Below are 27441 nucleotides of genomic sequence, written 5' to 3' on the forward strand. Positions count from 1 at the left end.
TCAGGTGACACTTCCACGCGCAGTCGCGCCTGCAGGGGTTTGTCGCGTCTCCCAGAAAGTCCAGCTCCGATCTCAAAGAGCTCTTTTGGGGGGCTTCAACATTTTTGGCCAAACGCTCTTTGAGAAAAGGTCTTTAGTCATGACACTTTCTTACCAGCGCCCTGATGATCATATAGATCCAGAACCTCCCGCAAAAAGAAGAAGGTTTTTTGCAGACCCAGACGAACTCTCTTCAGACCCTGTCTCTCATGACCAGTCCCCACTACCGCAGCCGAAACGGTTCTTTAAAGACGCAGACGATATTGAGGAAGAAGATGAGTACAAAGATGGTTTAGACGAAATACACGACGATGATCTCCCTGTTACATCTCCGTCGCGACCACCGGCGCTCCAACAGGAGTCGTCTGTCTCCTTTGATCAAGAGACATTCGAGGCTTTCGTTGGGGACAAGGTCTCTACTGACGTTCTTTCGGCCATAAGAGACCACTGCGGAAACGATCTCGAACGAGCGGTTAATATGTACTTTGATGGAACATACAAGAAATTTGTAAAGAAGCCATCATGGAAAGCACCCTTAAGGCCTGCTTCTACCGCCAGCTCCAGTCGGTCGCCAAGCGCCCCCAACGAACGCAAGCCGAATATCAAGACAAGCCAGAGAATGCCGAAACAACGATACATAGGAGCTTTTGGTGTCGAAGGATGGGCTACAAGAAGCGGAGTTAACGTGTTGAAGCACGGCGATATCGTGAAAATCGAGCGACAAAAGTTACAACCACCCCAATCTGTCAGAGGGAAGGGGAAGACCGGACAAGTTACACCTTCACGAGGATTTGCCGCCGCCGCCGCGAGGCGAGTTGATGTTATCGTGCGCTTCACCACTCAAAACGGATCAGAAGTTGGGCGGCTAGCGAAGGAGACAGCGAATTGGGTTTCGGCTCTAATCGACGAAAAGGTGTGCAAATTCGAAGGAACTGTGGTCTACGCCCCTGAGAGACTCCGAACGAACGACACGATTTTCCTACAATTGCGATGCTCATTGCTTGACTCTGCCTTTTTCAACCGCTCATTCAAACTCGCTGACGACCGATCGACTGCTTTCTTCGAGCAAAACGAGACAAACGATGAGAAAACGCTTCGACTGCGCCAAGTCGCTCTGGTCAAATTGTTTCAAGAGATCAATTTACAGCCCACTATGTCGAATGATGCTGCCAAAGTTGGCCGTAAGGGGCTACTCCAAGCTGCCGAGCAAGACGAACAGAAGCAAAAGGAGGCGAAGAAGGCCAATGGGGATACGAATGCAACCGGCAAAGAAGCCAGCTCGTCCCAGTCATCAGAGACTGAGGAAGGAGAAGAGCTGGAACAGGATCAGCTCGATGCGCTTTACAAGAAGGCCCAGTCCTTCGATTTCAGCACCCCTGAAGCCGAGCCAGCAGATACCTTTGCCATGACACTGCGGTCATACCAGAAACAAGCGCTGCACTGGATGATGGCAAAAGAGAAGGACGAGAAAAGCAACAGGGAGCCATCCATGCACCCTCTTTGGGAGGAGTACGATTGGCCATTGAAAGATGTCGATGATAAAAACGTACCTCAGGTTGAGGGACAGCCGAAATTCTACGTCAATCCGTATTCTGGCGACTTGTCCCTTGACTTCCCAGTTCAAGAACAACATTGTCTGGGCGGTATCCTTGCCGACGAAATGGGTCTTGGCAAGACCATCCAAATGCTAAGCCTGGTGCACACGCACAGATCCAAGATCGCACTTGAAGCTCGTCGAGCAGCTGTTGAGCTCTCGAGCGTGAATCAGCTTACTAGACTGGGCAAGAACTCAGAATCGGTGCTTGATGCGCCATGCACAACGTTGGTTGTTGCACCCATGTCGCTACTGTCGCAATGGCAAAGTGAAGCGGTGAAGGCTTCCAAGGACGGAACGATGAAGATTGAGTTATACTACGGCAACGAGAAGTCGAGTAATCTGCAGGCACTCTGCTGTGCTTCCAATGCTTCCAACGCTCCGGACCTGGTGATTACCAGTTATGGAGTTGTTCTATCCGAATTCAGTAGCATAGCTGCCAGAAAAGGAGACAAGAGTTTTCACAACGGGCTCTTCTCCCTGAAGTTCTTCCGCATTATTATCGACGAGGCACACCATATCAAGAACAGATCATCCAAGACTGCAAAGGCTTGCTATGAAATATCCGCCTACCATAGATGGGCTCTGACAGGAACCCCCATCGTCAACAAATTAGAAGATTTGTTTAGTCTTGTCAGATTTCTAGGCGTGGAGCCTTGGAACAACTTTTCGTTCTGGCGAACATTTATTACTGTGCCGTTCGAATCGGGAGACTTCATGCGGGCCTTGGATGTTGTGCAAACAGTGCTAGAGCCTCTCGTCTTACGACGTACAAAGGACATGAAAACGCCCGACGGCAAACCGCTTGTGCTCCTACCACCTAAGCAAGTCGAGATTGTCGATGTGGAGCTGTCGGAAACGGAACGAGATGTGTATAGTTACATCTTCAACAAAGCGAAACGAACGTTTTCGCAGAACGTTGAAGCGGGTACTGTCATGAAAGCCTTTACAACCATCTTCGCACAGATCCTGCGTCTTCGCCAATCTTGCTGTCATCCCATTCTCGTCCGCAATCGTGATCTTGTGGCAGATGAAGAGGAAGCTGGAGCTGCTGCTGATGCGGCTGCTGGACTGGCAGATGATATGGACCTTGAGTCGCTCATCACTTCTTTCACGGCAGAGACAGATGAGGCTTCGAAGGAGACTAACCAGACCTTCGGTGCTCACGCCTTGGAACAGATCCGTGATGAGTCTGAGAATGAATGCCCTCTGTGTTTTGAAGAGCCGATGAATGATCAGACCGTGACTGGGTGTTGGCACTCTGCATGTAAAAAGTGCTTGCTTGATTATATCAAGCATCAGGTTGGCAAGGGCGAAGTGCCTCGATGTTTCAGTTGTCGTGAGCCGATCAACCAACGTGACCTGTTTGAGGTCATTCGACACGATGATGATCCTGATATGATGATGTCGAAGAAGCCTAAGATCAGCCTGCAACGGGTTGGTGTCAATGCTTCTTCAGCAAAGGTTGTTGCACTGATGTCTGAGTTGCGGAAGCTGAGACGGGAACATCCCAAGATGAAGTCTGTGGTATTCTCTCAGTTCACGTCTTTTCTCAGCCTTATCGAGCCGGCTCTCACCCGTGCGAACATCAAATTCCTGCGACTTGACGGATCTATGGCGCAAAAAGCTCGAGCGGCTGTACTTAACGAGTTTACCGAGAGAAAAGGGTTCACGATCCTGTTGCTAAGTTTGCGTGCAGGAGGTGTCGGGTTGAATCTGACGAGCGCTGGCCGAGTATTCATGATGGATCCCTGGTGGAGTTTTGCAGTCGAGGCTCAGGCCATCGATCGAGTACACAGAATGGGACAAGAGTCGGAAGTACAAGTCAAGAGATTTGTGGTCAAGGAAAGTGTGGAGGAGAGGATGCTAAAGGTCCAGGAGCGGAAGAAGTTCATGTGAGTTTTACTGATGGAGAGAGTATCAGGGCGCAGCTAACATTTGAAACAGCGCAACTTCTTTGGGCATGATGAGTGATGAAGAGAAAAAGCTCCAACGTATCGAAGATATCAAGGAGCTATTGAGCTAGAAGGAGCGCATATATCTGCTGCATGCATTGCTTGGTTTGTTTGCTTCTGTAAATTTCTCATTGCTAGACATGATGGCTGTGGCATGAATGCATTCGCAAGGCGTCTGGGACATGAATCGGATACGAACAATAGTATAGAGGGCATGAAAATAGCAGGCAGCCTGTTTGACAAGATAGTCTAGGTCGTGGCGAGGCCTCAAGGAGTTTGGCTGGCTGGGTTCCAAGTTGAGATCAGAGAACACCAGCATCTGATGAACAAGCCTGACATGAAGTTCAATCACGATAGTTTAGGCATTTAAAAATACATGAAACTTAATCATCTCCTCTAGTCAGGTCTTTATATTTTGACGAACAAGACGATCATTTGGTGCTGAATTCTGGTCATGGTCATGTCTCAGCGCGGTCATGTTCCTGCATTGCCGCAATAGGCGCGTGACCAAAGGCTCATAAATGTATCATCTTCAGTCTCAACCATCACGAATCTGACGCGACTCACCTGACTTGGTACCTCATGGATACAAAATCACTGTAAGATTCAACTTTGACATGTTTAAATAGTTGAGCGACCGCCGGGTGGCTGCTGTCACTATGGCAGTGTTGTGTCACAGAGTATATATCCCTATATAGGCGACTGCATATCCGCTACACAAGTCGTTCGCCTGATTAATCTGCACTTTCTCTGCATTCTTCACTCTCTTTTGTTAGCATTCTTTGAGCATACTTACAACCTGGATAATCCTTCGTCAAGGTCTGGAGAAGTAGTCGAGGGACAAAGCAACAGCGTTGCTGCAGCTCACGACTCGATCTCTCAAAAGGACCCAGAGATCAAGCAAGAGTCTGAGGACGAGCTAGAAGAGACACAAGTTGGTGAGGTTGAAGCCGATACAAAGTCCGTACCCAAGGACAATCTTAAAGACCAAGACGACGAATACGATAGCGACGACGAGCATCATCTTTGCTCCATACTTCTCTACTTTATATCAAAGACTCTTCTGAACCATCTCAGAGACGAACCTGAAGACACCCCAATGGACCGCTTTGCCGAACAGTTCTTTGGTCGTCAGGACCAGTCTTCACGTTCTCGACCTCCTGAGGATCCCAGCTTCATGGAGACGTTCGCAAAGAACTTGGCCAAATCCGCTGCTAAGTCTGCCGCCAGAAAAGCCATGGGTCAATCATCCTCTGAGAAGCGAACTCGAGATGGCACACGAAGCGGAAACCAGATCAACCCTGAAGATTTCCGTGGTGTAGCTGAGTTCGTTCTCGGTATGCTTGGCGGGAAGAATGAACAGTCCCGAAGAGACGACGATCGTAAGAAGGATAAGAAGAGGAAGAGAGATAAGGATAAGGATAGGAGCAGAGAGGCACCGAGGAGTAGAGATGCTGAAGATGACGGTGACAAGTATGGATCTGATAAAGAACGTCGAAAGAGACGTCGCCACCGCGTTACCTTTGCAGAACCATACTACGAATCTCCTCGTCCAGAAGAGACTTACTATGCTCAACCCTACGGACCTCGTCGCGACGAAGACAAGGAAGAGCGCCGCCGTCGTCGTCGTCAACGCCGATACAAGCGCGACCTAGATCTCAAGACCCTCAAGACAGAGTTGGAGGCCATGTCGAGCACTATAATCTCTTTGAACGCGAGAGGCGCCAAACATCGGGACTGCGAGTTTTACGATCGCTTTGTGAGAAAGGGCGGGAGGTTGCAGGATGTCATTGGGAGCACGTTGGGACAGATCAGGGGGGTCATGGAGGGTGAGGTTGAGGCTGAGGAGAGAAGACGACGGAGAGACCGGAGGAGGGAGATGCGATGATACTCATTGGTGCAAGGTTGAGAGTTTGTTATGTTTGTTGTTGTGTCTTTGCAAACGTGTTAGGCAGTCTTCTAGAATATATATGTGTTACGACAAAGAATGTTGTCAAGTTTGATGGGCTGCATCAGGAATCGGTGCCTTGCAGATGTTTGATGGGGTGCTTATTTGCATGTACATATAGACTAGGGAGCCAGTCGGGAATTTGTAGGGATGAAAGAAAGAAATCAGTCATTGATTGTTGGTTTCAACTGGCGAGGTATGATGATGGATACGATATGTTGCTGAAATTGAGAAAGCAGGTTATTCCCTATGTATATATATAGACATGCAGCCGCTCTCTTCATTCTGTAAATAATGAGATAGACGTGCCATCCTCATAGATATTCTCTCATTCACTATGCCTTCCATCAGTCTCACTAATAAATCAACACTTCACATTGACCTGGCACCATATATCACAACAGAAACACACACAACAGAGCCAACAACTCCATGTTACAATGACGCTAACGACTTGGAACCTCCCCTATCGAGAGCCTTTCATAAGCTTCATCGTCGAGACACAGCTCCGGAAATCATAGGGATAGTCGTCGGTTTAACTCTCCTCGCCGCTGTTATCGGAGTCGGTTTATTTGTATGGAATTGGAACATCTTCAAGCAGCTCAGGACGAACAACAGCCAGAGACGCCATCATCGTCGCCGCTCGCACCGTCGGCGCCATATCATAGGACATTTCAACGCAAGTGTCGAAGATGGTTCTGAAGATATCGAGCTTGAGTGTCGTGAGCGACATCACCGCCATGGAGTCCATCACCACCCTGACTGCCGACATCACAGGCTTCACCGCGGACGACGACATCATCGTTCAGGCCCTCGAAGACCGGAGCCGATATTTCAGATTCCCAACCCTTGTCATCTCCATCCATTCCATCCACCGAATGAGATGGATGCACCTCAGATACATGATGGACTGAACAATCCTTTCTTGTTTGGACATCATTGGCATAGACGGGCGAGGGATGTTGTTTCTGTTTGTTAAATGACTGCACATGAAGAGGAATAGACTGTATGATATACTAGGGAGCGACACTATTGAAGCTTATGAATATCTCTCAATGACGGGCTGATAGAATACAAATGATACGATACATGAATCCAACTACACAAACATGATGCCCTGGGACTCTACTTTTGGAAGTCAAAGAACGAAGCACTAATACACTCAAAGGATATACATGAAATAGAGAAATCTAAGCTTGCGTTAGACTCGTCCTCGGATATATAAAAGTATGAGCATAGCATTTACTTACCAAAAGACAGAACTACTCCCCCTACTACCCATCTGCCGGCTTATCAGGTGGAGGCGGAGGTGCGTCATCCGCAGGAGCAGCACTCCTATCGGAATGTCTCGAGCCTCCACTACTCATCGATTTATGCCTCCTATGATGATGATGGTGGTGGTGGTGGTGTTGGTGATGGTGCTTGCGATGTTTCTTCTTCCTAAAAGTAAACCGTGCAGATCTGTAGTAGAAGTACAAAAAGGTGATGACAATAGCCAGGAACGCAGCAAGGGTAAAGCCCACAATGAGTCCAATCTTGATGTTGTTGTTCGTAGTTGGGTTATCAGAGAATTGTCTCCTTATAAGAAGAGTGGGATATGGATATGGGCTAATATGACTGAAGGGCTTCGTGAGTGGATGAGGAGGAATGGCTGGGGATCCATGGCGTCGGGCAGCCTGCAGATGAGGCGAGGATATAGGGATATACATCAAATCTCACAGGTTTCAGACAAACAGAGTCAACAAAGCATTGATATGAAAGTGCAAAAACGGGAGGGAGGCGTCCAACGACACCGGAATCAACAAAACATGATGCAGGACAAAGATACTTATCTCTCTCGGGTGAGGCCTGGAGAGAGAGCGAGAGAGAGAGAAGGATATTTAAGTTTGCGTCTACGATAACGGGATCAGGATCAGGCAGAAATTGTGTATGTATGGCAGGCAGTTGAACATGGATGGTGTGAGAGGAGAGAGAGGGTTTCTTTGAGGAACGGCATGGAGGAGGGATGCATGCATATAGGCGCTGCAGCCCGACGAGTGCAGTGAGAGTAAGACCAAGACGTGCGTGCATTCATGTCCCAATCAATGGACTCCGAGGCGAGGTTTGTGCGGCGATGGCTACTGTTACGGCGGTTGATCTTGCGGGGGGTGAGAATGTTGTGCGATGTGAGTTGAGGTAGATGCGTGTAGTGAGAATAGATAATTGTATCCATTATGATATGATGTGATGTGAGGCTGTCGAGATGTTACTCGATGTGATATTAGACATATTGTGCTTGATCTAAGCAGCAGAAAGGCTGAAACATGGACATGACTATAACAAGTTGAAGATGAAGAAGAAGTCAATGAATGAATGAATGAAGAGAGGTGTTAACAAGAGACATCTGCCGTGGCTTCAATGCCAACGCATCAATCTACCATTTGAGGCATTCGATCAACGTCTCGTTACCAATCGTACGACACCATTCAACGGTGCATGCACGTTGTATCGCTAAAGAACATACCAATTGGGGACCAGAATGTAACCTGATATCAACCAAGTACTTGCTGTACCAAGAACCTGGAGAAGTACTCCGTACATCACGTCACTCTGTCCATCCCATCCCATCCGTAGTCTAGAGCTGAAGCCATAGCCAAAGAAGGGTCATGGCGCATGATGATCATATTTGCTTTTTCCTGAGGCTCAACTAACATCAGCATAACCTCCAATATCATCCTGCACTAGTTCATTATTTTGTTTCCTTTTCTTTCCCCCTCTTCTCTTCTCTCTCTCAGATCCAAAGGTTGAGGGCTTTTTAACTTACCTACCCCTGTCAAACCCCCCATGACAATATTCAGGGGATGGAAACCGCCTCACTTACACGACAGACAGGGCCATGACTCGGCTGAGCGGACCATACAGTACTATCAGATTCGCTTATTATCAGCTAACTTAGTCTACAGCGGTAGACACGTTCCTATCGGCACTGATCCGTGTATTCCGGGCATAGTCTCTGCCCTATTCAGTAGCTGATCAACAGAGGGGAAATGACCCCAGTTGTGTCCAAGAAGGCTGACGATGTATTGACCACCTGTTCGTTGGCAAACATGATGCAGCGGATAGATACATGCATTTACGATGCTCTGCAGTACCCAAATGCTGATCAACACGACCAGAAATCGACGGCTCATCAGCTCTAGAATCACAAGACTCGTTTAAACTGAACCCCCCGCTTAATTGTCGACCGTACAGGTAGTATTGGGGCACTATATACGAGTCAAAGCGCAATTCCCACCTCTGCTCTCCTCACTTTCAGTTCAGTTCAGTTCAGTTCAGTTCAGTCCTGGTCCTGGTCCTGGTCCAGATTGCCGAGAAGCACGCATTGCATTACCTGACCAGACCTGTAAAGGTTATCCAAGCAAGCCCCTCCGTAGACTAGGTAGACTATTCGATCATAAAAAGACTCCTTCTTCCTCTTAGCTCAGCTCAGCTCACTCTCTCTATAAATCATCAATCTTCAACATATCAGCTCCACACGTGGTTCTGTGGCTCGCTATAACCCCCACGCGTTATCATCAACCGCTTGTATCGCGTGTTGATCACTACGATATACAAATACTACCCGGTATAACCATAACCATAAGGGTATTCACCTTTATGGTTACTCATCGATCCATCACTCTATCATGAAACACAACAACAACGTCAGACTTCTCGCTGTCCTTGCAGACCCTGAATCAGACGAGAAGAGCGAGTATCGCTTCCTCGTCGACGGCGCCCACGTAAGATACGTCACATTAGACGGGGGTCTCATAGACCCTGAACATCGCACATACGAGCCAAAACTCCTCCCTCAACTCCCTGTATTTCCCCCCGGAGACTGGAACGAGGGCCGTGTCGGAAAGGACGGACATACAGGGAAGCCTTTCTTCTGCGAGACGAGAAGAAGCAGTCTACCTGGGATTGGAAATGTCTGGCATGATGTTATGATAGACCATCTCAAGCTCCGCCAGATCGAGCGTGTGCGCCAAACGCTCTATCGTGTATCGCATCCTGCTTTCAAGATACCGGTACTCGCAAAATTTGCGCAGTTTCCATGGGAGATTCCTTACTTTGCTGCTGAGACGACTTCGTACGAATGGATCCACGGTCGAGGCATCGGTCCTGAGTTTCTCGGCCATATTCACGAGAACGGGCGAGTCATTGGTTTCCTCCTCGAAGAGATTCACAATGCTCGGACTGCAGAACCTGAAGACCTCGTCACATGCCAGCGAAGTCTGCAAAAGCTGCATGATCTAGGCATCGTACATGGCGATATCAACAAGCACAACTTCCTCATCAGACAAGATGGTGATGCTGTTCTCATTGACTTTGAGACAGCTTACAAGTGCACAGATCCAGATATACTAGATGAAGAGTATCGCCATGTCAAAGAGAGTCTGGAAGATACATCAGGGCGTGGAGGAGCTGGCATGGCGAGCGATTCAAGTTCAGATTAAGTGGGATAGGAGTGTACGGATTACAGTGCAGTATGTGATCACATGTGTAACAGGGTTTTCATCACGAATAGCAGGCGTTGTCTTTTTTTTTTCTGATACCAGGGTATAGAGCAAATGTCAATTTCTCTGATTGACTAATAAACAAGAATCTTTTTGTGGAAAAAACAATGTGCCCGATTTCCAAGGGTCTATCAAGCCCGAGAAACACCAAAAGCGCCATGAAGAAGAAGAAGGAATAGTACAGTGGACATCTCCGAGCTTTAGTTCAGGAGGATCTGCTGCACATACTGAGGTCCGAACAAAGGCTCACCGAACGCAGAGCCAGGAAGCGTAGCGACAGGCTTCTCAGCAAGCTTGCCATCAGTACCTCGCTGGAGAGCAACGAGACCGCTGGTACCATTCTGGTTACCAACAAAGACGTGCTTAGCAGTTCGGCTGAAACTCATCATACGGGGTAGGAGACCACCAGATGAGACGGTATCAGCATAAGTGAGAGTTCCGCACTCGGCGATAGTGAAGCGAGCGATAGAGTCGGTCTCGTTTCCGGACAGACGGTTGGAGATATAAACGTCCTTGTTATTAGGAGCGAGAAGGACCTCACCAACAGCTGCGGTCTTGGGGTCCTTAGCAGGAGCGTCCTTGCCGTAGGTAGAGATAGACTGGTGATACTTGAAAGCAAGGGTGTTCTCCTCGTAGGATACAGAGTAGACGAGGGCCTGGTTGCTCAGCTCACAAGCAACGACGTAGTGAGTAGCCTTCTTTCCACCACGAGGGTAGAAGACACCATGTCGAGGACCGCAGCCAGCCTCGACGGGGATGTTCTTTGCGATCTTGTAAGCGTCGTCCTTGGAGTCGATGATCACAACAGAGTCAGTACCGAGATCGTTAACGGCAAAGTAGCGACCAGAGGGATCAAGGTTGGCCTGATGAGGATGAGAGGCAGCCTGGCGCTCCTTGTCAGGACCAAGCTTTCCAGGAGACTTGAGAGTCTTGACGAACTCGAGACCACCCTTCTCAGTGTTCCAAATATCAATGGTACCATTTCCATAAGCAGCGCCAACAAGGCGTGTCTTATCAGAGTTGAACTCAAGATGAACAACGCCGACACTTCCGGCCTTCTTAGTCTTGAGGGTAAGCTTATTAGCCTCGAGATCAAGGTTGAAGAGTCTCAGCTCATCAGAGTTCTCGTCAACAGCGTAGAGCAAGTCGGAGCCATAGTAGGCCATCCATGAGTTACCGCCCTCGATCTCCTGGTTCAGAGTGAGCTCGAACTTGCCCGTCTTTGGGCTGAAGTCGGCGACGTAGATGTGGCCAGAGTTTCCGAGGAGGATGCGCGCAGCAGCGGATGAAGATGCTGAGGCGGTTGGGTGTGAGCTGCGTGCGATGTTAGGAAGCGCAGAGGAAGATGTAGCGAGAGTGGCCAAGAGGCCAGCGATAGTGTACTTCATCTTTGTTGTGTGAAGCGTGTCTTGTTTTGTGTTGTGTTGTGTTGTTTCGTTTCAACGTCGTAGTGTAGTATAGCACTGTAGTATACTGTTATAGCGATCGACAATCAATATCGAATAGGGTATCAAAAGCTGAAAAAAGGCCAAAAATGTCTATAAAAGAGACAGGAACCAGTCCAATCTTTTTAAGTATGTGTTGGTAGTTTTAATGAAGGGAGACTGATGTTAGCAAAAAGGATTGCGGCTGTGAGAAATAGAGTGACCAAGGATCAATGGCTGGGGGTTTGGAGCATATATAGCTACAGATGTAAGCCTCAGCCTCCAGAGACCTGGGCCAGGTAGTGAACCATTCTCACTCACAAAGGACTGTGATCCATGCAGATGCACAGTCACTGGGAACAAGAGAAATCCCCTCTTGTCAAGCCTTGTTCACTGGTGAAAAGGCGAACATCCCATTCCATGCAGTGGAGGCGCAGCGTCAGTGATTGGAAGAACAGCAGCGATCAACCAACCGCTGATCAGGGGTAATGTATGTCCGTAAGGTACTGTAGGGGCTGTGCTACAGTGGTTGTAGGGCTGCTAGCCAGTGAATGTCCACGGCAGCATGAAACGAAACGGGTACCACAGTCAGCAAATACGCCTGTCGAGTTTCACCACTGATCCTCCCCCCATGACAATTGGCCCAGAGCATAACGACTCCAGCGCTTAGAAGCTGAGATGCAGGGGGTTCGCGTTTATAGGAGACCGCCAAGATGAGAAGGGATTGGATCAGCGGTAAAAAGCCTTTTTTTTTTCTCCGGCCACACAGCTTGAAGTCGAATGATGCCATGAATGTTCATATTCAGAGTAGGGCTGAATTGGTTGGCCATTCTTCCGAGGCCATGGTTTGTCTCGTTCCTCAACGCTTTGACTAATGGTTATGCTTACTCGATTTTGCTTTTACTGACAGGTCGGATTATCATTGCTTTCATTAACTAATCCTTCGCTTGCACGTGAGATTTTAGTACCTGTCATCTTAACACGGATGTCCTCATCATGCCACCAAATCCGTAGGAGTCTGCTGACCCATCGTCTCTACTCAATCCCAAACACACATCTTCTCCATAACAAGGCGCATAGACCAGATGATCACTTATTTAAACAACAAGCCGCCCAGTAATTCTTCACATGCCATCACATGCACAGCAAACAAACAAAAATACCTCATTTTGAAGAAGCCCATGCAAAACCATATACCATTATTGTCCCTCTACTAACAGAATATGGACACATGAAAGAGAAGAAATTACATACAAAATCTCAATGCCGACCGTCATGAAATGCTAAACAGAAAACGTGCGGTGAGATGCTATATAGGAGTGGTAAGGGAAAAAAGAGAGGTTAATGGGAGGAGTGGCAGGGCCGACATCAAACGCCATCATCACTGACTACAGCCAGAAAAGAGCACCACCGGCGATGATAATGGCCAGAGCACTTGCGCCGTTCCGTGTGCCAGCGTTGGAGCCCTTTCCATCATCTGAGCTGCTGCTGCTCTTGCTAGAGTCCGAGCTGGCGCAGTCTTGGTTAAAGCTGTTGGTCTCACAGTTGGTGGTGTCAGCGGGCTCAGTGTCATTTGAGTCGCCGTCAGGGTTGCCCGAGGGGGTGTTACTAGAACCGGAACCAGAGCTGCTGTCAGAGCTGCTATCGTCTCCGTGGTCGTTGGATGGCGCGCCGCTGCTGCCGCCAGGAATAGTGGCAGGCTCATCATCATCATCGTCGTCCTTATCCTTGTCCTTGCTATCTTTGCTGTCCTTATCGTCCTTGTCATCGTCCTTGCTATCCTTCTTCTTGTCCTCCTTCTTTCCTTTGTCCATGTCCTCACCAGTGGCCATCAGAGAAGCAATGGTGTGTCTCTTGTCACCGTCAACAATGGTGTCGTTAGTGCCAGCAGCATCCTTGTACCAGTAACTAGTACCAGAGTTGGTGCCGGGACCAGACTTGGCGTTGTAACATTCGATCTCAACATCGGAGAAGGTAGCAAAGTAGTAACCACTCTTCTGGATATCGGGAGCATCCCAGTCGATAGGACCTCCAGCCCATGCTACAGTACCTTCGGCGTTACCCTCCTTACCACCAGGCCACAGAGAGAGCTGCACACGAGAGGGTGTCTGAGGGAAGTCAAAGTTCTTGGAGGTGGCATTCCACGTGTCACTCTTCTGCAGAGTTCGGCCGAGTTTGCCATCAACCCACCACTCAATCTTGTCGGGAGTCCATCGGATTTCGTAATCGTGAAAGTTGGCAAAGGTGTCAGACAGCGTAATGTTTTCAGAGTTTTCGTCTATCAGAGTGTCAGCCGTGTCAGGTGCAACATACAGTCACGTGAGGATTCATGGCTGTGCCACGAACAAGGGGCTACCTTGTTGTGTGACACGACACGGGGATGACTTACAGTTGGTGATGCCCTGGAAGTAATAATTGGTCTGAGCATCGCCGAGCTCTGTACCAACAAACTCATAATCGATCTCATCCTTGACGTCGGAGAAGAGAATGAAGGCAGTAATGACACCAGCGCCACGGCTGGTCTTGAAGCGAGCCTTGACGTTACCATACCACATGTAGACAGTAGAAGACAGCAGAGTGCCAACACTGTCCTTGGGCATGGTAAGAAGAACGTTGTTCTGGAAAACAACAGGCTCACCCTGTGCAACCCAGTCGGCTTTTGAAGAATCACCAAGATACTTGCCGATATCGACAATTGAATCGAGGGAGTTCATCTTCATCTTGCGGTCCTCGCAGACGGGGGCAGGAACACAAGAGTCGAGTGAGAAGGACATTGTGGGATCGCAACCACCCAGACAGTATGCACCAACACCGCATTCACCATAAGCTGGTACATGTCAGATATCAGATATCATCAACTTTGTGCAGGAAACTCACTGGAGCAGCATGGCGAGTCTTCGGGACAGTGGCTGCTGCGCGTGCACTTGACAGCAGCGACAGAGCTGGCGCCCAAAAGGGCAGCAACAACAAGAGATCGCAACATTATGAATATGAAATAGTCGGGCAAAAACAGATGTAACTGATGCTTTAATGCGGGTGCGCCCTCGAATTAGGGGTTCGGTATTATGGTATGATCTGATCGGGCTATTAAGAGTAGATAAGACGTTGAAGTGTCGAAAACAGGTAGCGACTGCTGTTGAATCGAGTAGACACAAGAACGACAGTCGAAACAACCCAGCAAGCGAGCGACTTGGGCTGTTGTCGGTGATTAAAGGTGTATTTGCGTGATGTTGATAGCGACCGTTTTATCGGGCTTCTGATTGACAGTTGAACCGAGTGATAAAGGGCGATGGAATGCGGGCCGCAAAACAGTTTGCGCGTCCTCGATCCGAAAAGATTGTCCCTTTTCCAGAAATCTCCCTTGAAGACGCAGGATTTTCCTTCTTAACGAGAGCAGAAGGATGTCGGGCAACTCCACAGAAAGCGAGTGTCTGATTTGGAAATTATCGCGTAGATTCTGCGAGTAGCTTTTTTTCGATCGATCGGGACTCGATTGTGTGACTTGAGCGAGAGATAAATAGGCGACGAGAAGATAAAGAAACGATTGATAGTGTCACCGATGTCCTCCCTTGGATTAGGAAGAAGGCAAACGATGAGCAAAAACAGTGCAAAAGAAAAAAGAGGATTATCAACACCACAGAAGGCGAAATCTGGGGAAAGGATAGAGCCAAAGGGAAGAGAAGAGGGATTAAAGAAGAGAAGCGGATCTCCCAAAGAAGAAGGCCCCGTCCGTATCTGTCCGTCCCCCTCAGTGCTCACACTCACTCACTCGCGCACTGGCTAGACTGGCAGAGCGGGCCTCTCGTGCCGAGAGACACGAGACATGACCTTTTTCGTTTAGACGCACTAACACACTAAACCACTCTGGAGATAACACTGTCCAAGCTTGTAGAAATGGCCAATGACAGCTCGAGTTTATTCAAACTTGGTGATCGGTTCGTCTAAGATCACGCGCCTGATCCTGGCTTGACCCCTGAACTCCATACACCTAAACAGAGGCGATGTGACTGTCTTGGTGATCCATCAGGAGCATCATCGTATAGATATCAGCTGTAATAAGACCAATTACAGCCATGGAATCCTCTAATATCCAGTCCATTAAACATGTCTTCGATACAACAGTCCTCAATCTCTGAGCTCTTACAGCAAAGCAATCACTTTATTATCAGTTGCATCACCGCGGTCGCAAATAACCTCGTCCGCCAACAAAGTTCAACCAAATCGATTGAGTTTGACTTGATCTTCAGACCCGAAATGTTACCTACTATATATATTAAACTTTCAGCTTCGACTCCATTTACAACCTCACTGTATCTCCAATTCCTTCAACAATACCACAAGCCGTGAGTCCAAAGCCCGTGCATTCCGCGAACCAACATCCGTACCATTCAATCCATCCATCCATATCACCCCAGATTTCAGGTCATAGACTCATCCCTGCCCATCATAATACGTACCGCCCCCTTCATTCCGGCCCATTTTACCCTTCTCGCCAGAGCTCAATGCAATAACCACACTAGCAATGGATACCATGATGAATTGGTACTCGAAAACCTTCCAAAACCCTTTCGACGCCATCATGCATCGCCGTTGTCACATCTACATCTGGCACGCCATTTCCCGTCACACAATCCCATTGTACCCGACAAGTAGCCCAGGTACTGCACCTAGCCCAGGCTGATAGCCCAGGGCCCACTACAGGGGACACGCCGCGGTCCCTGGTCAATCTTACAGGCCTGCCAAACACCAACTTCCTGACAGTGGCCAAGCATCAACGTAAGGTGTTGCTATCGTACAGCAAGACTAAGTAGTAGGTGCAGAATAATGGCAATTGCTTTGTGTCTTCGCAAATTAAACTAAACAGCGACTAATACACAGGATATGTACGGTGTGTCCCCAGATGCATCATGTTTTCATTACGGGCAATTGGTTCAGTTCACGAAGCATCACTCAGAGGGCCATAATGTTTGTGTGCAAGGAATCAACTCCAGGCATTGGGGTATAAGTAACCGAACCTAAAATCGAACAGTCCCATCCTTTCACAACCAGAATCGAAAAGGAAAAAGACATGGGAAAAAACAACACACACTGCCGTCATCCTTCCTTTCCTTTCCGTCCCTCCGACTCGGTCCGTCTTGAAACGGCTTCGTCTTTCTCAACTGCAACCTCAACCTCAGATAGCCATATCCTCCTTCAACTCTCCCCATTACACCAACAGACGTGCTCATATCACAAGTCCCGTTCCTTTGTAACACTCTCCTCCTATAGGCCAGTTCGACAGGTGCATACGCTGCTCCTCGTCTTCAATTTTTCCACCTTTACGCGCCAGTTCCCAGTTCCAGTCCTTTCCGTATCCCGATCCGAAAGAGTGGTAACAATGCCGATGAGGCATTGTCCGCCGTGCCTCATAAAACATTTGAGGCAACTCCACAATTAACAAATATTAAACAGTTTCCCGCATAGAAATGGTGCAGAACGCCACTGCTAATTTTCCCTTTGTTTTTGTTGTTTTGTGTATTTTCCCTGTGCAGTAAGGAAGTCTGGGCTAAAGATCATCCTCTTGGCTCTCGAGTTCTCACAGGAGTACGAAGCTTGCAAGAGGACCCCAAAGCCACCTTGCGGTTCGCCCCTATCTCTTGGAATTAGGGAACAAATCTATGTATGTCAGTTTCAATGAACGCTTCTTCAATCTCCGTCGTCAAAACGGAGCAGTCGGGACATACCTGGAAAGTGTTCTTTGGCGTACTGTTCGCAAGCCTACGTCATATGTCAACACCTTACATGTTTTCTCAAGTTCCGGGGGGTAGGGTTCGTACCTTGGCAGGTTTGTTGACCTTCTGCCCAATTGACTTCCACTTGTTGTTCTCGTACTCCTTGATGGCGTTCAATAACGCTTGGCTCTGATAAAGGGGAGGTCAGCTTTGTCGTTCAACAAAAAGGGCTAATGGTGCCTACCTCGTCCTCTGCAAACTCAGCATAATGCATGTCCTAAATCTAGTTAGCTTCATCAATCCTCCCGTTCATTTCCTGGTTGAGCATACCTTGTACCAATGCTTCTTGACAGATCCTTCTGTCCTGGTAGGGAAAGTCTGCACGTCATGTTTTAGCACATGAATCATACCCAGGTTACACCGCAGGTCTTACCTTGGCAATCTCTGCCCAGCTGTTGCCAGCATCTCGCATTTGCTTCAGTCGCAACTCTTCTTGTGGTGTCCAGGGGGTATTAGTCCGGCTTTTCTTGGCCGGTGGAGGCGCAACTGGGGCTGCGTTCGCATCATCTGTCTGAACCTGTTGTGGTTGTTGAGGAACCGCCTGGGGTGGGGGAGGAGCTGCGACAGGAGGTTGAACTTGAGATGGGGTAACAGGGGCAGGAGGAGGAGCTGTGGCAGGAGGTCCAGCGGCACCAGGTGCCGGCCTCTTTCGTGACCGACCAGCTGGCGCCGGAGTGGGAGTAGGTACTTGCTGAGGAGGTGCAGCACCGTTTGGAGGCTGCTGAGGAACGTTCATGGGAGGAGGTTGAACAGGCGCCGGGTGATGTTGCTGCTGCTGCTGCTGTTGAGGCTGCTGTTGTTGCTGCGGTGCCATATTAGGTTGGGGGCCGCCGTAGCGGAATTCCATGTTCTCAGGACGGCGAGTCATGTCGCTCTGGTATTGATGAGGGTTGCTATTGAGAGACGCAGGTCAGCAGGGTGGCTCCCAATCATAGGGCTTCATTATCAATATGAATGGGCTCGGTAGTCGACACAACCACAAGCTACAGGCATTGGAGGTACTTTCATGTGAGAAAGTTACTTGTGTAGCTTTAGTAGGCGCCAGGTCTATCAGTGGTGAAATGGGTCGTGAGACACGATTCGAAAAAACCGACCAAGGACCTTATAAAGCCAGGGAAACCGTGACGAAACAGTAAGAGTCGTATTACACTTGTAATCGACAGAGGGTGTGGTACCTCGTCCAAGAAAGAAGCGTTCATCAAAGGACGTATTACTTACTGCATCTCGGTTGGCTGATGAGAGTTGGTGTAGACATACTCCGGGACAGGCCCGACTTGCCACTGCTGCATGTTCTAAAAGGCACCAGTTAGCCATCAAATTAAAGAACCATCGGCAATAAGCAAGGAAACATGATGTTGAAAGTCGTGAGACGCTGACGCTAGCGTCTGCGATACAACAAGACATATCATGACTCTGACTGGTGTATCAACCAACGTGGGTCTGAAGAACGCGCAAACTGGGGATGACGCGACCAGGGTCTGAGCTGCGCAACTATTGTCGATATCGAATTTCGACAGGAACGGGACAATAGTCGCTTCATAACATTTGCAGCATACCTGTAACCACAGCCTTGGGTCCACCTGCTCGGCCTGCATCGCGTTGCGATTCATAGTGCTTCTCTCCGTATTAACACCAGAAGCGCGATGGCGCAAAACGCGGGACTTTTTTCTTGGTTTTGGTGACCAAGAGTACAGGTGGTGACAATAGAGAAAGTATTTGTACTCACGGGCGAAAGTCTGACTACTTGATCCGTGAAATATGGTTGAGTTAAAAGTTAAGAGAATTTAAACAGTGACCAGTCACAGTATCGTGAGGGTGACCAGGTCGATACAAGAAAGGTACAGACGAGTATCTCGAGTATCTGCGAAGTACTCAACAAGATCTGTGCTAGGAGGTGAATTTTAGGGCGTCAGGAAACACAACCGCGGGATCTGGTTGGTAAAAAACTGAAACGTGATGTGGTGGGATGCCGGTTTGTTTTCTCCACGCAAGTACCAACTGGTCGTGATGATCAGGGTTTTTTGTCTTGCAATCAACGTTTGTGCGCTGGTTAAGGTTGGGTCAGTATCGGCGTGTAAGTGGTGAGAGTGGAAATAAAGAAAAAATTGTTCGAGTGCAACGGAATCCAATTTGCGCGATGCTCTACGTGTCTAAACCGTGTGCGCGGTCAGATGCTGTGTTGCTTTTCGCGTGCGTCTCGGCGAAGGTATGTAGAATACATTGGCAGCGAGTGCCCCGTTGTTTTTGGGGGGTGGTTGGAGACGAGGCAGACGCTTGTGAGCGAAAAGAGATTGATTGGGGCTGGGGCTATAACGAGGCAGGAAAATGCAAGCAAGCCGGACAAAGAGAGGACAGGCGGACACACGCGTAACGTGTCTGCGATAAGACGCGAGTGATGTGAGGTACGTAGCGAACAGAAACGTAGGAATGTGGTCGTGACAAGACAATGGGCAGGTAGGTATATGCGATGCGATGCGACAGGTGATATTGATGATGATGGGTGAAGTATTGAGTCATTGAGTAAATAGAGTGAGCGAGTTTATGCTCAGTCTCAACTCGGCAATGACGGAAGATACAGGACGCGCGCTCAAAAACATGTACAGGTTTTCATTTCAACGAGTAAAGACGCAATAATGAGTGAGAATGAAACCCAGGAAATGGCATTGGATGATGGGACAGGATATAGAATAGCAAATGCTTACTTGAGTTGAGTTAAAGGCCCAGGGGGAACGAGCAAGCAAATGCGCGTCTTGTTTGTCTGCGACGGTGACGACACAATGTAAAAGTCGAGTCACAAGTCAAGTCGTTTTGCTCGCCTGTCGCAGGTCGCAATCGCAGAATGATAGAGAGATAGAGAGATAGAGATACCTCACTCAGCCTTAACAGATGCTGTGAGTGGATCCACAACTAGGTTGACTGAGGATGAGGTTTGGGCGTATAAGGTATGGATTGTACAATGGATAGATACCTCACCTCAGTTCAACTCTGTTTCCGTCAGGTCGAGTTTGAGGTGGATTGAATGCGGCAGGTTAAAAAAGACGTAGGTAGACAGGTCTTGTCTGGGGGAGGGAGGAACGATGGACGGTACCTCAAGGCAAAGTAACTCGGGCAGGACCTTGGAAGTCGCTGGGACCTGGGGAGGGGGAGGTAGTCGTGGGTTACCCTTTTTTTTTGGTGGAAAGGGGAGAATGGAATGGGCGAAAAGAGGTGGGCAGGCGTGACAGAAAGCTACGACGCTTGCGCTAAAAGTGGGTCACCGACGCTTCCGAGGCGCGAATAGCTTAGAATTTGGCTCTATAATCACACTGTCTCTCGCCACATAAACTATTCGGACTCATACAGTGCGCTGATGACGAGCATGTTATCTCTTCCAGCAGGAAACATCCCGAAAACAAGTACTGAGAGGTACGTGCTCTCGTTCCCCACCCGCTAATGAAAATCTCTCGTTTCTTTGGTTGATCCGGTAAATTGCCAAGCCACCTTTGGTCAAGCCTCAGTTATCGTCGTACAAGTTTATCATAGAATCAGGCATTCAATCAGTTGAAGTGATGAGTGGCAGAGATTTGCCCTTGGTATCAGCAATTGCCAATCCCGCTCATCTAATGAGTCTAGGTAGTCTCATCGCGTACGTCACCTTTTTTATCTGACATGATCTGTTTCTCCCTTGTCGATGGCGTTCCTTGTCTAATAATTCACCGACTGGTCTAATCTCACGATATCATCCCATCAGGCAATGAATCCCTGTTGGTGATTAATTATACGGCTGTCGGCGTTTTTCAACCTCTATTTCGCTTGTCGCAACGGATCAAATCTCTTTGATGAGGCTTTCGTGTTCAGTTCTAGCAGCCACTGACAGCCTCTATCTACGTGACGTGCTGTCATTTTGCATTGCGTGATACAGCGATAACATTGGTAGGATAAGGCGGTCCTTTCACGTGTCCTCTACTATTCTTTTGACTATTGCAACTATTCATATGTCGTCTATCACGTTCCTATGTTTGTTAGTTTCATTTTTCGTTCTGTTGTCGGATGTCAAGATGTCATCCCCACTCTACGTGATCAATTCATACTTTATCTCCAACAACCACGAGGTGTTGTTGAAAATAAGCTCACTTTGAATGACAGATTTGTACTAGATGTAGTCTCGACACCGTTTCTTGAACCTATGTACCTTGTCTTGCGGTACGTGCCGTTTGAGGATGGCTGGCCTCAAGAGCCGCATCTCTCGAAATGATGGATCTGCCCCGATTCTCCACCCTACAAGTACTGTACACAATGGGGTATACCCGGCAATCTGGTCGCGTCTCGAGCTAAGATCGTGACATTGAATCTGTGTACCTCTCAAGTCCCTCCCTCGTCGGATCCGGGACTCGGAGTTTTTGATCCATCGTACGGGTGGCAATTAATACAAACGGATATGGGCTAATATAATGTTTGTGATGCTGTAGAGATGCAGCTTGAGTAATTTTGCTTGTTTACCTGTCGAGGCTGTCGACCCCCCTTTTTTTCCATTTCTCCTCAACCGCACCTATGATGCCGCCTTTCACTGTCATGGGCACACCTCGAACACAAGCCGTATCCACGCAGGCAAAGATACTGAACTCATTCAATAACAACGGGAGAATTATATATTTAAATGCAAGTATACAGAATGGCTGACGTATAAAACAGCCACACAATTGATGAATGTCAAGAGAATACCAGACTCGTCTTCGTTGTCCAGGGTAGGCCTACTACAACATGTCCTCTTAGACACCATAAGAGAAAGTCCTCCAATAGGCATAGTATATTAACACTATGGACCTGCAGGCGGTATTTATACTGCTTGATCAAGGCAGCAATTGCGCCACTCGAGGCAAATAAACCTTAACTGATCTTGACTTCTGTGATTCTGGCCTACTATAGGGGCCTCACTGTTTAAGCCTCTGTTAGAGAAGTTAAAAGCTTGATAGCCCTGAATAAGGCTGACGGCAAAAAAAAAAAAAAAACAAAAAAAAAAAAAACACTATAAAAACTCTGATGAAATCAATTGGAGAAGGAAACTAAGTTCATGATGGGTTGATTGGATTCGAGTATCCATAGCAAAAACCCAGACTAAAATGATGCTAAGAATGACTACGGTTCATAATCTCCGACTGTTCTTCCTCCTAGTTATGATCTGACCTCTGGTAGATTACCCGGCACAGCAGGATGAATCATGAAATCCTTCAAGCCCTAACGGTGGCGAACGTTGAGATTAAGCCGTGATAACGATGAATGCATCAGAACTACCAGATCAAGACAACGGCGAGATAACCAAATCTCGACATTCACACGACGATCCGGCACCGGCATCAAACTCCATCGAGTTCATCTTCCTCCGCCATCTCCAGCTGCATTGCCGATCCCCGCCCGCTTCGAAACACGCTTGTAATCTGGGATGGCCTGATGTCCCACGTCAACAATAAAATAAGCACAAAAGAGGAGCACGGGGCACTCTCCCCATGCGAATGAAACATACACGCCTTAATATGGATATCGGGGAAATACATTCCGAGGCAAAATTGTCGCCCGCGATACGAGTTTGCGGCGGTGAGCAAAGATCCTGATAACAACAACAACAACAGAGCTCGAGACGGAGTGCATCGGTGCTTTAGCCTTCTTTTGAGTTACATTAGACCATCAAGTTTCGAAACCTTTGTTCCTCGAGGGTTAGGCCCGCGGATGAAACCACCCCGGTTGCAAGAGCTGGTCGAAATATTCGGACACCTCTTGAGCCGTCCGTAGGGCCAAGCGATCAGGACCCTTGCTTCTACCTTACGCTTCCAGTGGGTAGGGGAACTTCTGGGTATGGACTGGAAGTAGGTCTGGATAATGGGAATCTCAAACATTCTGGTCGCGTTTCAAGCTACAAGCTTATATAACGGTGAATATTGAAACGCCAGCCCTGCAAGATAGACATGTGGCGTCAAAGAACACAAGGCATTGCTTAACCATGGAGTAGAAACCTTCAACAAACACGAGATGAATCTGCCGGTGTCATGAGCAATCTCACAAAACACGTAAACAACTTTAAAAAAAAGTCTTTATATATGGAGAGTTTACTTTAGTAGCACAATCAATAAAGACAAAACCCGAACGAAATTATCATCAACACGGAACCCTGCAGGTGTTTTGTGGACTTACACGTACATAGTGCTCTCTCGCAAGCATATCCCGCTATATATATAAAAAAAAAAAGACGGCCCTTCGCCGCTTGACCAACAACTCACGATAGCTGCATCTCTGTCCCCGTGCAGAGCAAAGTTCCAGAACATTTTCTCAGGACAGCCTGAGGGCCCCCAGTCCGGGACCCAAACAGCCATGACCATCTCAACCGCACAGACTCCTGAAACACTGCCGAGGTAAGTCTAAGAAGGGAACTGTTGCGACTTGGCAAACATTTGACAGCGTAAAATGTTTAGCGCTTAAGAGAGGAGGATTAAGTCAATAGTAATAGTCGAGGAATTATGTATCGGGATTTCGTATGCATGCGAGGTTGCATGGAAGAAACCCAAAACTGAGGTTATCTAAAACTTATCTGGGAATCTCAGATCTTGGAGTTTCGGGATCTGGACGTGTTTGATCGCTGCTTCAGACTCGAGCTCACACAGGAACGACAGCTATCCGGCGTCATGGGACCTCCTGCCAACTCGGTAGAGTAGCACCCGGTTTCCGGCAATGTTTCGATCCGAGCTGGAGAATGTGTTTCTCTTGACGCTGTCATGTTAGAAGTGTGCATCAGATATCTGAAGCTTGAAGGTATTCGCAGTTTTGTTTAGCGCCACAGAGCAGAGCCGTGCTGCAGGTACGGAGCACTAGTGCATATGTATTTTCATAAGGATCCAATGCTTTGCAATACGATATGCATGGGGGGGTACTCCATAAGCCGCGTAAAGATCTCGGACAAGGGGAGTGAGATCGACTACCTACACGCACGCACAGAGTCACAATCTACAGAAGCATTTCGCTACCAAGGGCCGGTTGACCGCCCGACACCACCTGGTGATCATCTTGCCATGACACCGTGTTAGTCGTCCAGGGCTCTAAGAATAGGTAGACGAATAGATTCAGTCGTATTCAAACCACTCAGAATTGCAAGGAAGGACGACGATCAGAGCAGCGTAAGACAGCGGGATCGAAGTATCCGTGTACATCCTGTGTCTCGCTTGGCCGTGTTTCTCATTCTTGTTTTCTGTAACTGGGGAACGAATGTTTCCGTTTGTGCCGCAAACTCAGCTCGTTTCCCCTGCACGGCACATTGCCAGGACAAGACACGATACAGAAGACCACAATAGGAATAAGGACAGAGTCTGTTGACGGACAAGGTAAAAACAAAGTGTCGAAAGCACAGAACCAGTATTCTGAGGTTAATAAGCCGCCCAATCAGCAGAGGACGGTCCACAGAGTTCGCAAATGTCCATCTCTTTTGGACTAATATAATCCCTGATACCGAGGTGAAATTACGCCAGTGCGTTAGCGGGTTTCAAGGGGGGATCCCTGAACCTTGGGCCTGGGGCGCGGCGGCAGCTAACGAAGCGGCGAGATTAGTAGGCTTTGTTAAGGTAGAAACCGAAACCGACGGTAAGGAACGTTATATGGGTTTGAGTAGTATTATAGTGACTCTGAGACAAGAAACATCATGACCAGAGAGTTAGTGGGTGATGATGATGATGATGATCTTGATGCTTCAGGTCAAGAAGTGATATGTATGATATCAGAGTCCAAGTTGTTTTGCCCTAATCCTACCAAACAACAACAGATGAAGATAAAACTTCCTAAAGTCTAATTAATTAATAAAGGTGCAAACAAGTCACTGCATGTTGAAATTAGACAGGCGCTTGTCGTCCCGCAAATTTGTGAATCGGGGCGTCGATGGCATGTGCGCATCGTCTAAACGGACGGCATATCTTGCACCCACCTATCACGAAACGATAGCCGACAGGGTTACAATGACATGCCCTCCACCAAACACCGTGCAAAGCCGGCCAAGGAAGGATAATATGTACGTATCTGGACTCGACTCGTCTCGAGTTTTTGATAGTTACTTGCTGGAGCCAACAGAAGGCGAGAGAAACGAAACCGGATCTTAGTTTAACTAAACATTTGGGGTTTGATAAACTTTTGGGGGGAGCATCTCCTTGTAGCGGCCTTTACTTCAGCTGCCTTATACAGAAACACCAAGAATTATGCATCAGCAACACCACCAACTCCCCGATCGTGTTTACTTGCTACGCCCGGGCCAGTAGTAGTACGTAGTCTGCTAGCTAGCTGCAGCCAACAGCTTGGGACCTAATCACGGTCCTCCAGAAGATCATGGATCACAGCGCAGCGGCGCGCGATGGATGTTAGCCTCGAATGGACAGTCAGCGGGATTATTACAGCCACAGCCAAACCACGAGGTCGAAGGAACTAGAGGTGCAAATCAAAATCAGGGACCGTCCAATTACGAAGCAATATATGAACCCCTGCTGGTCGCCAGGGTTAGCTGCCAAGAAGCAGTTTGTGTGCTGCGCTGGAGAGTCAGACAAGGCTATCAACTAATGGAAGGGCACCTTGAATTATTACGCGCATCGCGCACCTGAAGCTGAGGTCGATGTAACGCAACACGACCCCGCTAAAGAGAGACTGACTGACTGAATTCAAGAATAGGACAAGTGATTGATTATCAAGTAACGAACACAAGGGAAAGCCCACAGAGGCCATACGTAAACCTACAGTACCTAGGGACAGTGCACAGTATATGCGTGTCTGGTCCGACGGGAGACAGTTTCTCCTAGGTGCTGCTGTGCTGTGCTGTGCTGTAGAGATCGGATGCCAAGGATGGCGAAGAGTATGTTTAAAACTCGCACAGGCCCTGCCAATATCCGTTGTACGAGCGAGTACTGAACCGGGGGTGGTAAATGGATGTTTGGATCACTTCTTCAACAGTGGGAGACGCTACGTGCGGTGGTGACCGTTTTACCAGGCAAGGGTGAGTTGATTTGACAAGGCGGCGGATCTTGTATCCGTCACTGACAACGACTTTTCTCTTGTGTGGTGTTGTGCAGCTGCAGTTGCAGCATGTAAGTGATCATTTTGAGGCTCGCTTGGGATGGACCATGCCATCTCATCTTCCTAGTCAACAAGATTGATTCATGATAGTGGCGGACGGTGGTGTTCGCTCCATATTCCTAATCTGTCGAACCGTTTAGACTAGATCTCACCTTCACCGCGATTGAGGCTTGACTACTGCAGACTTGTATCAAGCCAATGTCATCGGTGGCGTTTCTGTAATATTACGATCGTTGCTATTGCTTCACAAGCTCACTTTCTTTTCGTCTGAGGTTTTTTCTGAACCCCCCGAAACAGAAACAAAGAAACCACAAAACCCCAGAAATTGGGTGTCTCATTACTGCAGGTTTTGTCTTGTGTTAGTCTCGTCTCGCGCGCAGTCTATGGCCAGGCTAAAATAGTATAGTGTCGTCTAGTTTGTCTCCGTTTAGAGCCTCAGATCTGGTTGTAGCAGTATTTGTTTTGAGTCCCAGACAGGAACTGTAAGATGAATCATCATCCACGACTTGTTCCGTCTGCGATGGATGTATTGTTTTGGTTTTGTTCATGTTGCAGCATCCCAACTCCAGCCAAGCCACATGCCATGCCCTGCAGGCCCTGAATTTACCCCCATGCCCTGTCCTGTCGTCTAGGCCTGGAACGCCTCCCACCCCCGTTCGTCAACGCTGTTAGACTGTTCCTGTTAGATGTAACAGGGGCCCTGGCAGCAGCAGTAGCAGCAGCAGCGAGAGCAAACCCTTGTTATGCCCTGATCCATGCATGCCCATGCATGCATCCTAATCCATGGCCCGAACCATCACCACCGTCGTGGCCGTTGCAATCTGCCCCGTACGTACTGTACCTTACTCTAGTGAGCCTGTTACTGCATGCATGCCGCTGTAAACTGTCTATTGTGCCTGTTTCTGAATCTTTGCCGTTCCGTCCACTGTAAGGTACCCTACCTAGGTTATTGTTATTACTACACCACTTGCCCCTCCCCTTCTAATAAACTACTTCTACTTCTACTTCTACTCCTCCTCTTCTTTCCCTTCTTCACTTTGGATTGTCATCCTCAACCTCACATCTTTTCTTTTCTTTTCTCTCCTGCAAGCAAGAAACGC

General features: G+C 48.3%; 8 protein-coding genes across 24 annotated transcripts; 3 read left to right on the forward strand and 5 right to left on the reverse strand.

Moving 5' to 3' along the window:
- The first annotated feature begins 76 nt into the window (after positions 1–76).
- On the forward strand, positions 77–3995 carry FVEG_16491 (DNA repair protein RAD5). The gene is made up of 2 exons (XM_018905714.1): positions 77–3528; positions 3581–3995. Exons 1-2 carry the CDS (start codon positions 140–142, stop codon positions 3657–3659), a joined length of 3468 nt encoding a protein of 1155 aa, XP_018755638.1. The 5' UTR covers positions 77–139; the 3' UTR covers positions 3660–3995.
- Positions 3996–4170: 175 nt separating this feature from the next.
- FVEG_08976 (hypothetical protein) lies at positions 4171–5476 on the forward strand (the record flags this gene model as incomplete). Its single annotated transcript, XM_018897873.1, has 2 exons — positions 4171–4187; positions 4255–5476. The coding sequence occupies 2 exons, from the start codon at positions 4171–4173 to the stop codon at positions 5474–5476; spliced, it is 1239 nt and encodes a 412-aa protein (XP_018755639.1).
- A 628-nt stretch (positions 5477–6104) lies between these two features.
- FVEG_16492 (hypothetical protein) lies at positions 6105–6308 on the reverse strand (the record flags this gene model as incomplete). The annotated part of the gene is made up of 1 exon (XM_018905715.1): positions 6105–6308. The coding sequence occupies one exon, from the start codon at positions 6306–6308 to the stop codon at positions 6105–6107; it is 204 nt and encodes a 67-aa protein (XP_018755640.1).
- Positions 6309–7144: 836 nt separating this feature from the next.
- FVEG_16493 (hypothetical protein) lies at positions 7145–7606 on the reverse strand (the record flags this gene model as incomplete). Its single annotated transcript, XM_018905716.1, has 1 exon — positions 7145–7606. The coding sequence occupies one exon, from the start codon at positions 7604–7606 to the stop codon at positions 7145–7147; it is 462 nt and encodes a 153-aa protein (XP_018755641.1).
- A 616-nt stretch (positions 7607–8222) lies between these two features.
- Positions 8223–11597, forward strand: FVEG_08977 (hypothetical protein). The gene has a single exon (XM_018897874.1). The coding sequence runs from the start codon at positions 9202–9204 to the stop codon at positions 10012–10014; it is 813 nt and encodes a 270-aa protein (XP_018755642.1). The 5' UTR covers positions 8223–9201; the 3' UTR covers positions 10015–11597.
- On the reverse strand, positions 10016–12142 carry FVEG_08978 (hypothetical protein). Of its 2 annotated transcripts, XM_018897876.1 has the most exons (2): positions 11458–12142; positions 10077–11388 (listed from the first exon to the last, which is right to left on the reverse strand). In XM_018897876.1, exons 1-2 carry the CDS (start codon positions 11460–11462, stop codon positions 10275–10277), a joined length of 1119 nt encoding a protein of 372 aa, XP_018755644.1. In that variant the 5' UTR covers positions 11463–12142; the 3' UTR covers positions 10077–10274. The 2 variants fall into 2 exon arrangements, with proteins under 2 accessions (XP_018755643.1, XP_018755644.1); XM_018897875.1 differs by having other exon boundaries at positions 10016–12142.
- Positions 12143–12178: 36 nt separating this feature from the next.
- FVEG_08979 (murein transglycosylase) lies at positions 12179–15250 on the reverse strand. Its single transcript, XM_018897877.1, has 3 exons — positions 14376–15250; positions 13888–14325; positions 12179–13776 (listed from the first exon to the last, which is right to left on the reverse strand). The coding sequence occupies exons 1-3, from the start codon at positions 14479–14481 to the stop codon at positions 12887–12889; spliced, it is 1434 nt and encodes a 477-aa protein (XP_018755645.1). The 5' UTR covers positions 14482–15250; the 3' UTR covers positions 12179–12886.
- A 991-nt stretch (positions 15251–16241) lies between these two features.
- On the reverse strand, positions 16242–20820 carry FVEG_08980 (hypothetical protein). 16 transcript variants are annotated; one of them, XM_018897890.1, is made up of 9 exons: positions 19972–20820; positions 18996–19315; positions 18488–18561; positions 17643–18162; positions 17540–17587; positions 17454–17486; positions 17315–17398; positions 17222–17255; positions 16242–17153 (listed from the first exon to the last, which is right to left on the reverse strand). In XM_018897890.1, exons 3-9 carry the CDS (start codon positions 18556–18558, stop codon positions 17128–17130), a joined length of 816 nt encoding a protein of 271 aa, XP_018755652.1. In that variant the 5' UTR covers positions 18559–18561; positions 18996–19315; positions 19972–20820; the 3' UTR covers positions 16242–17127. The 16 variants fall into 16 exon arrangements, with proteins under 16 accessions (XP_018755652.1, XP_018755650.1, XP_018755647.1 ...); XM_018897879.1 differs by having other exon boundaries at positions 16313–17153; positions 18826–19315; XM_018897888.1 differs by having other exon boundaries at positions 18996–20820.
- Positions 20821–27441: the final 6621 nt, after the last annotated feature.

This window comes from Fusarium verticillioides, chromosome 5, assembly GCF_000149555.1.
Source record: "Fusarium verticillioides 7600 chromosome 5, whole genome shotgun sequence".
NCBI classification, from domain to species: Eukaryota; Fungi; Ascomycota; class Sordariomycetes; order Hypocreales; family Nectriaceae; genus Fusarium; species Fusarium verticillioides.

Bases quoted from the DNA above. Each gene is read 5' to 3' on its own strand.
- FVEG_08977 (XM_018897874.1), top strand. From the start codon at position 9,202: ATGAAACACAACAACAACGTCAGACTTCTCGCTGTCCTTGCAGACCCT.
- FVEG_08980 (XM_018897879.1), bottom strand. From the start codon at position 18,879: ATGAATCGCAACGCGATGCAGGCCGAGCAGGTGGACCCAAGGCTGTGG. The intron at 17,487-17,539 runs GTATGCTCAACC...AACTAGATTTAG, and splicing joins TCAAGAAGCATTGGTACAAG to GACATGCATTATGCTGAGTT. The intron at 17,399-17,453 runs GTAGGCACCATT...CCCCTTTATCAG, and splicing joins CTGAGTTTGCAGAGGACGAG to AGCCAAGCGTTATTGAACGC.
- FVEG_16491 (XM_018905714.1), top strand. From the start codon at position 140: ATGACACTTTCTTACCAGCGCCCTGATGATCATATAGATCCAGAACCT. The intron at 3,529-3,580 runs GTGAGTTTTACT...CATTTGAAACAG, and splicing joins CAGGAGCGGAAGAAGTTCAT to CGCAACTTCTTTGGGCATGA.
- FVEG_08979 (XM_018897877.1), bottom strand. From the start codon at position 14,481: ATGTTGCGATCTCTTGTTGTTGCTGCCCTTTTGGGCGCCAGCTCTGTC. The intron at 14,326-14,375 runs GTGAGTTTCCTG...GACATGTACCAG, and splicing joins AGACTCGCCATGCTGCTCCA to CTTATGGTGAATGCGGTGTT. The intron at 13,777-13,887 runs GTAAGTCATCCC...ACACTCTGATAG, and splicing joins CTTCCAGGGCATCACCAACT to ACGAAAACTCTGAAAACATT.
- FVEG_08978 (XM_018897875.1), bottom strand. From the start codon at position 11,462: ATGAAGTACACTATCGCTGGCCTCTTGGCCACTCTCGCTACATCTTCC.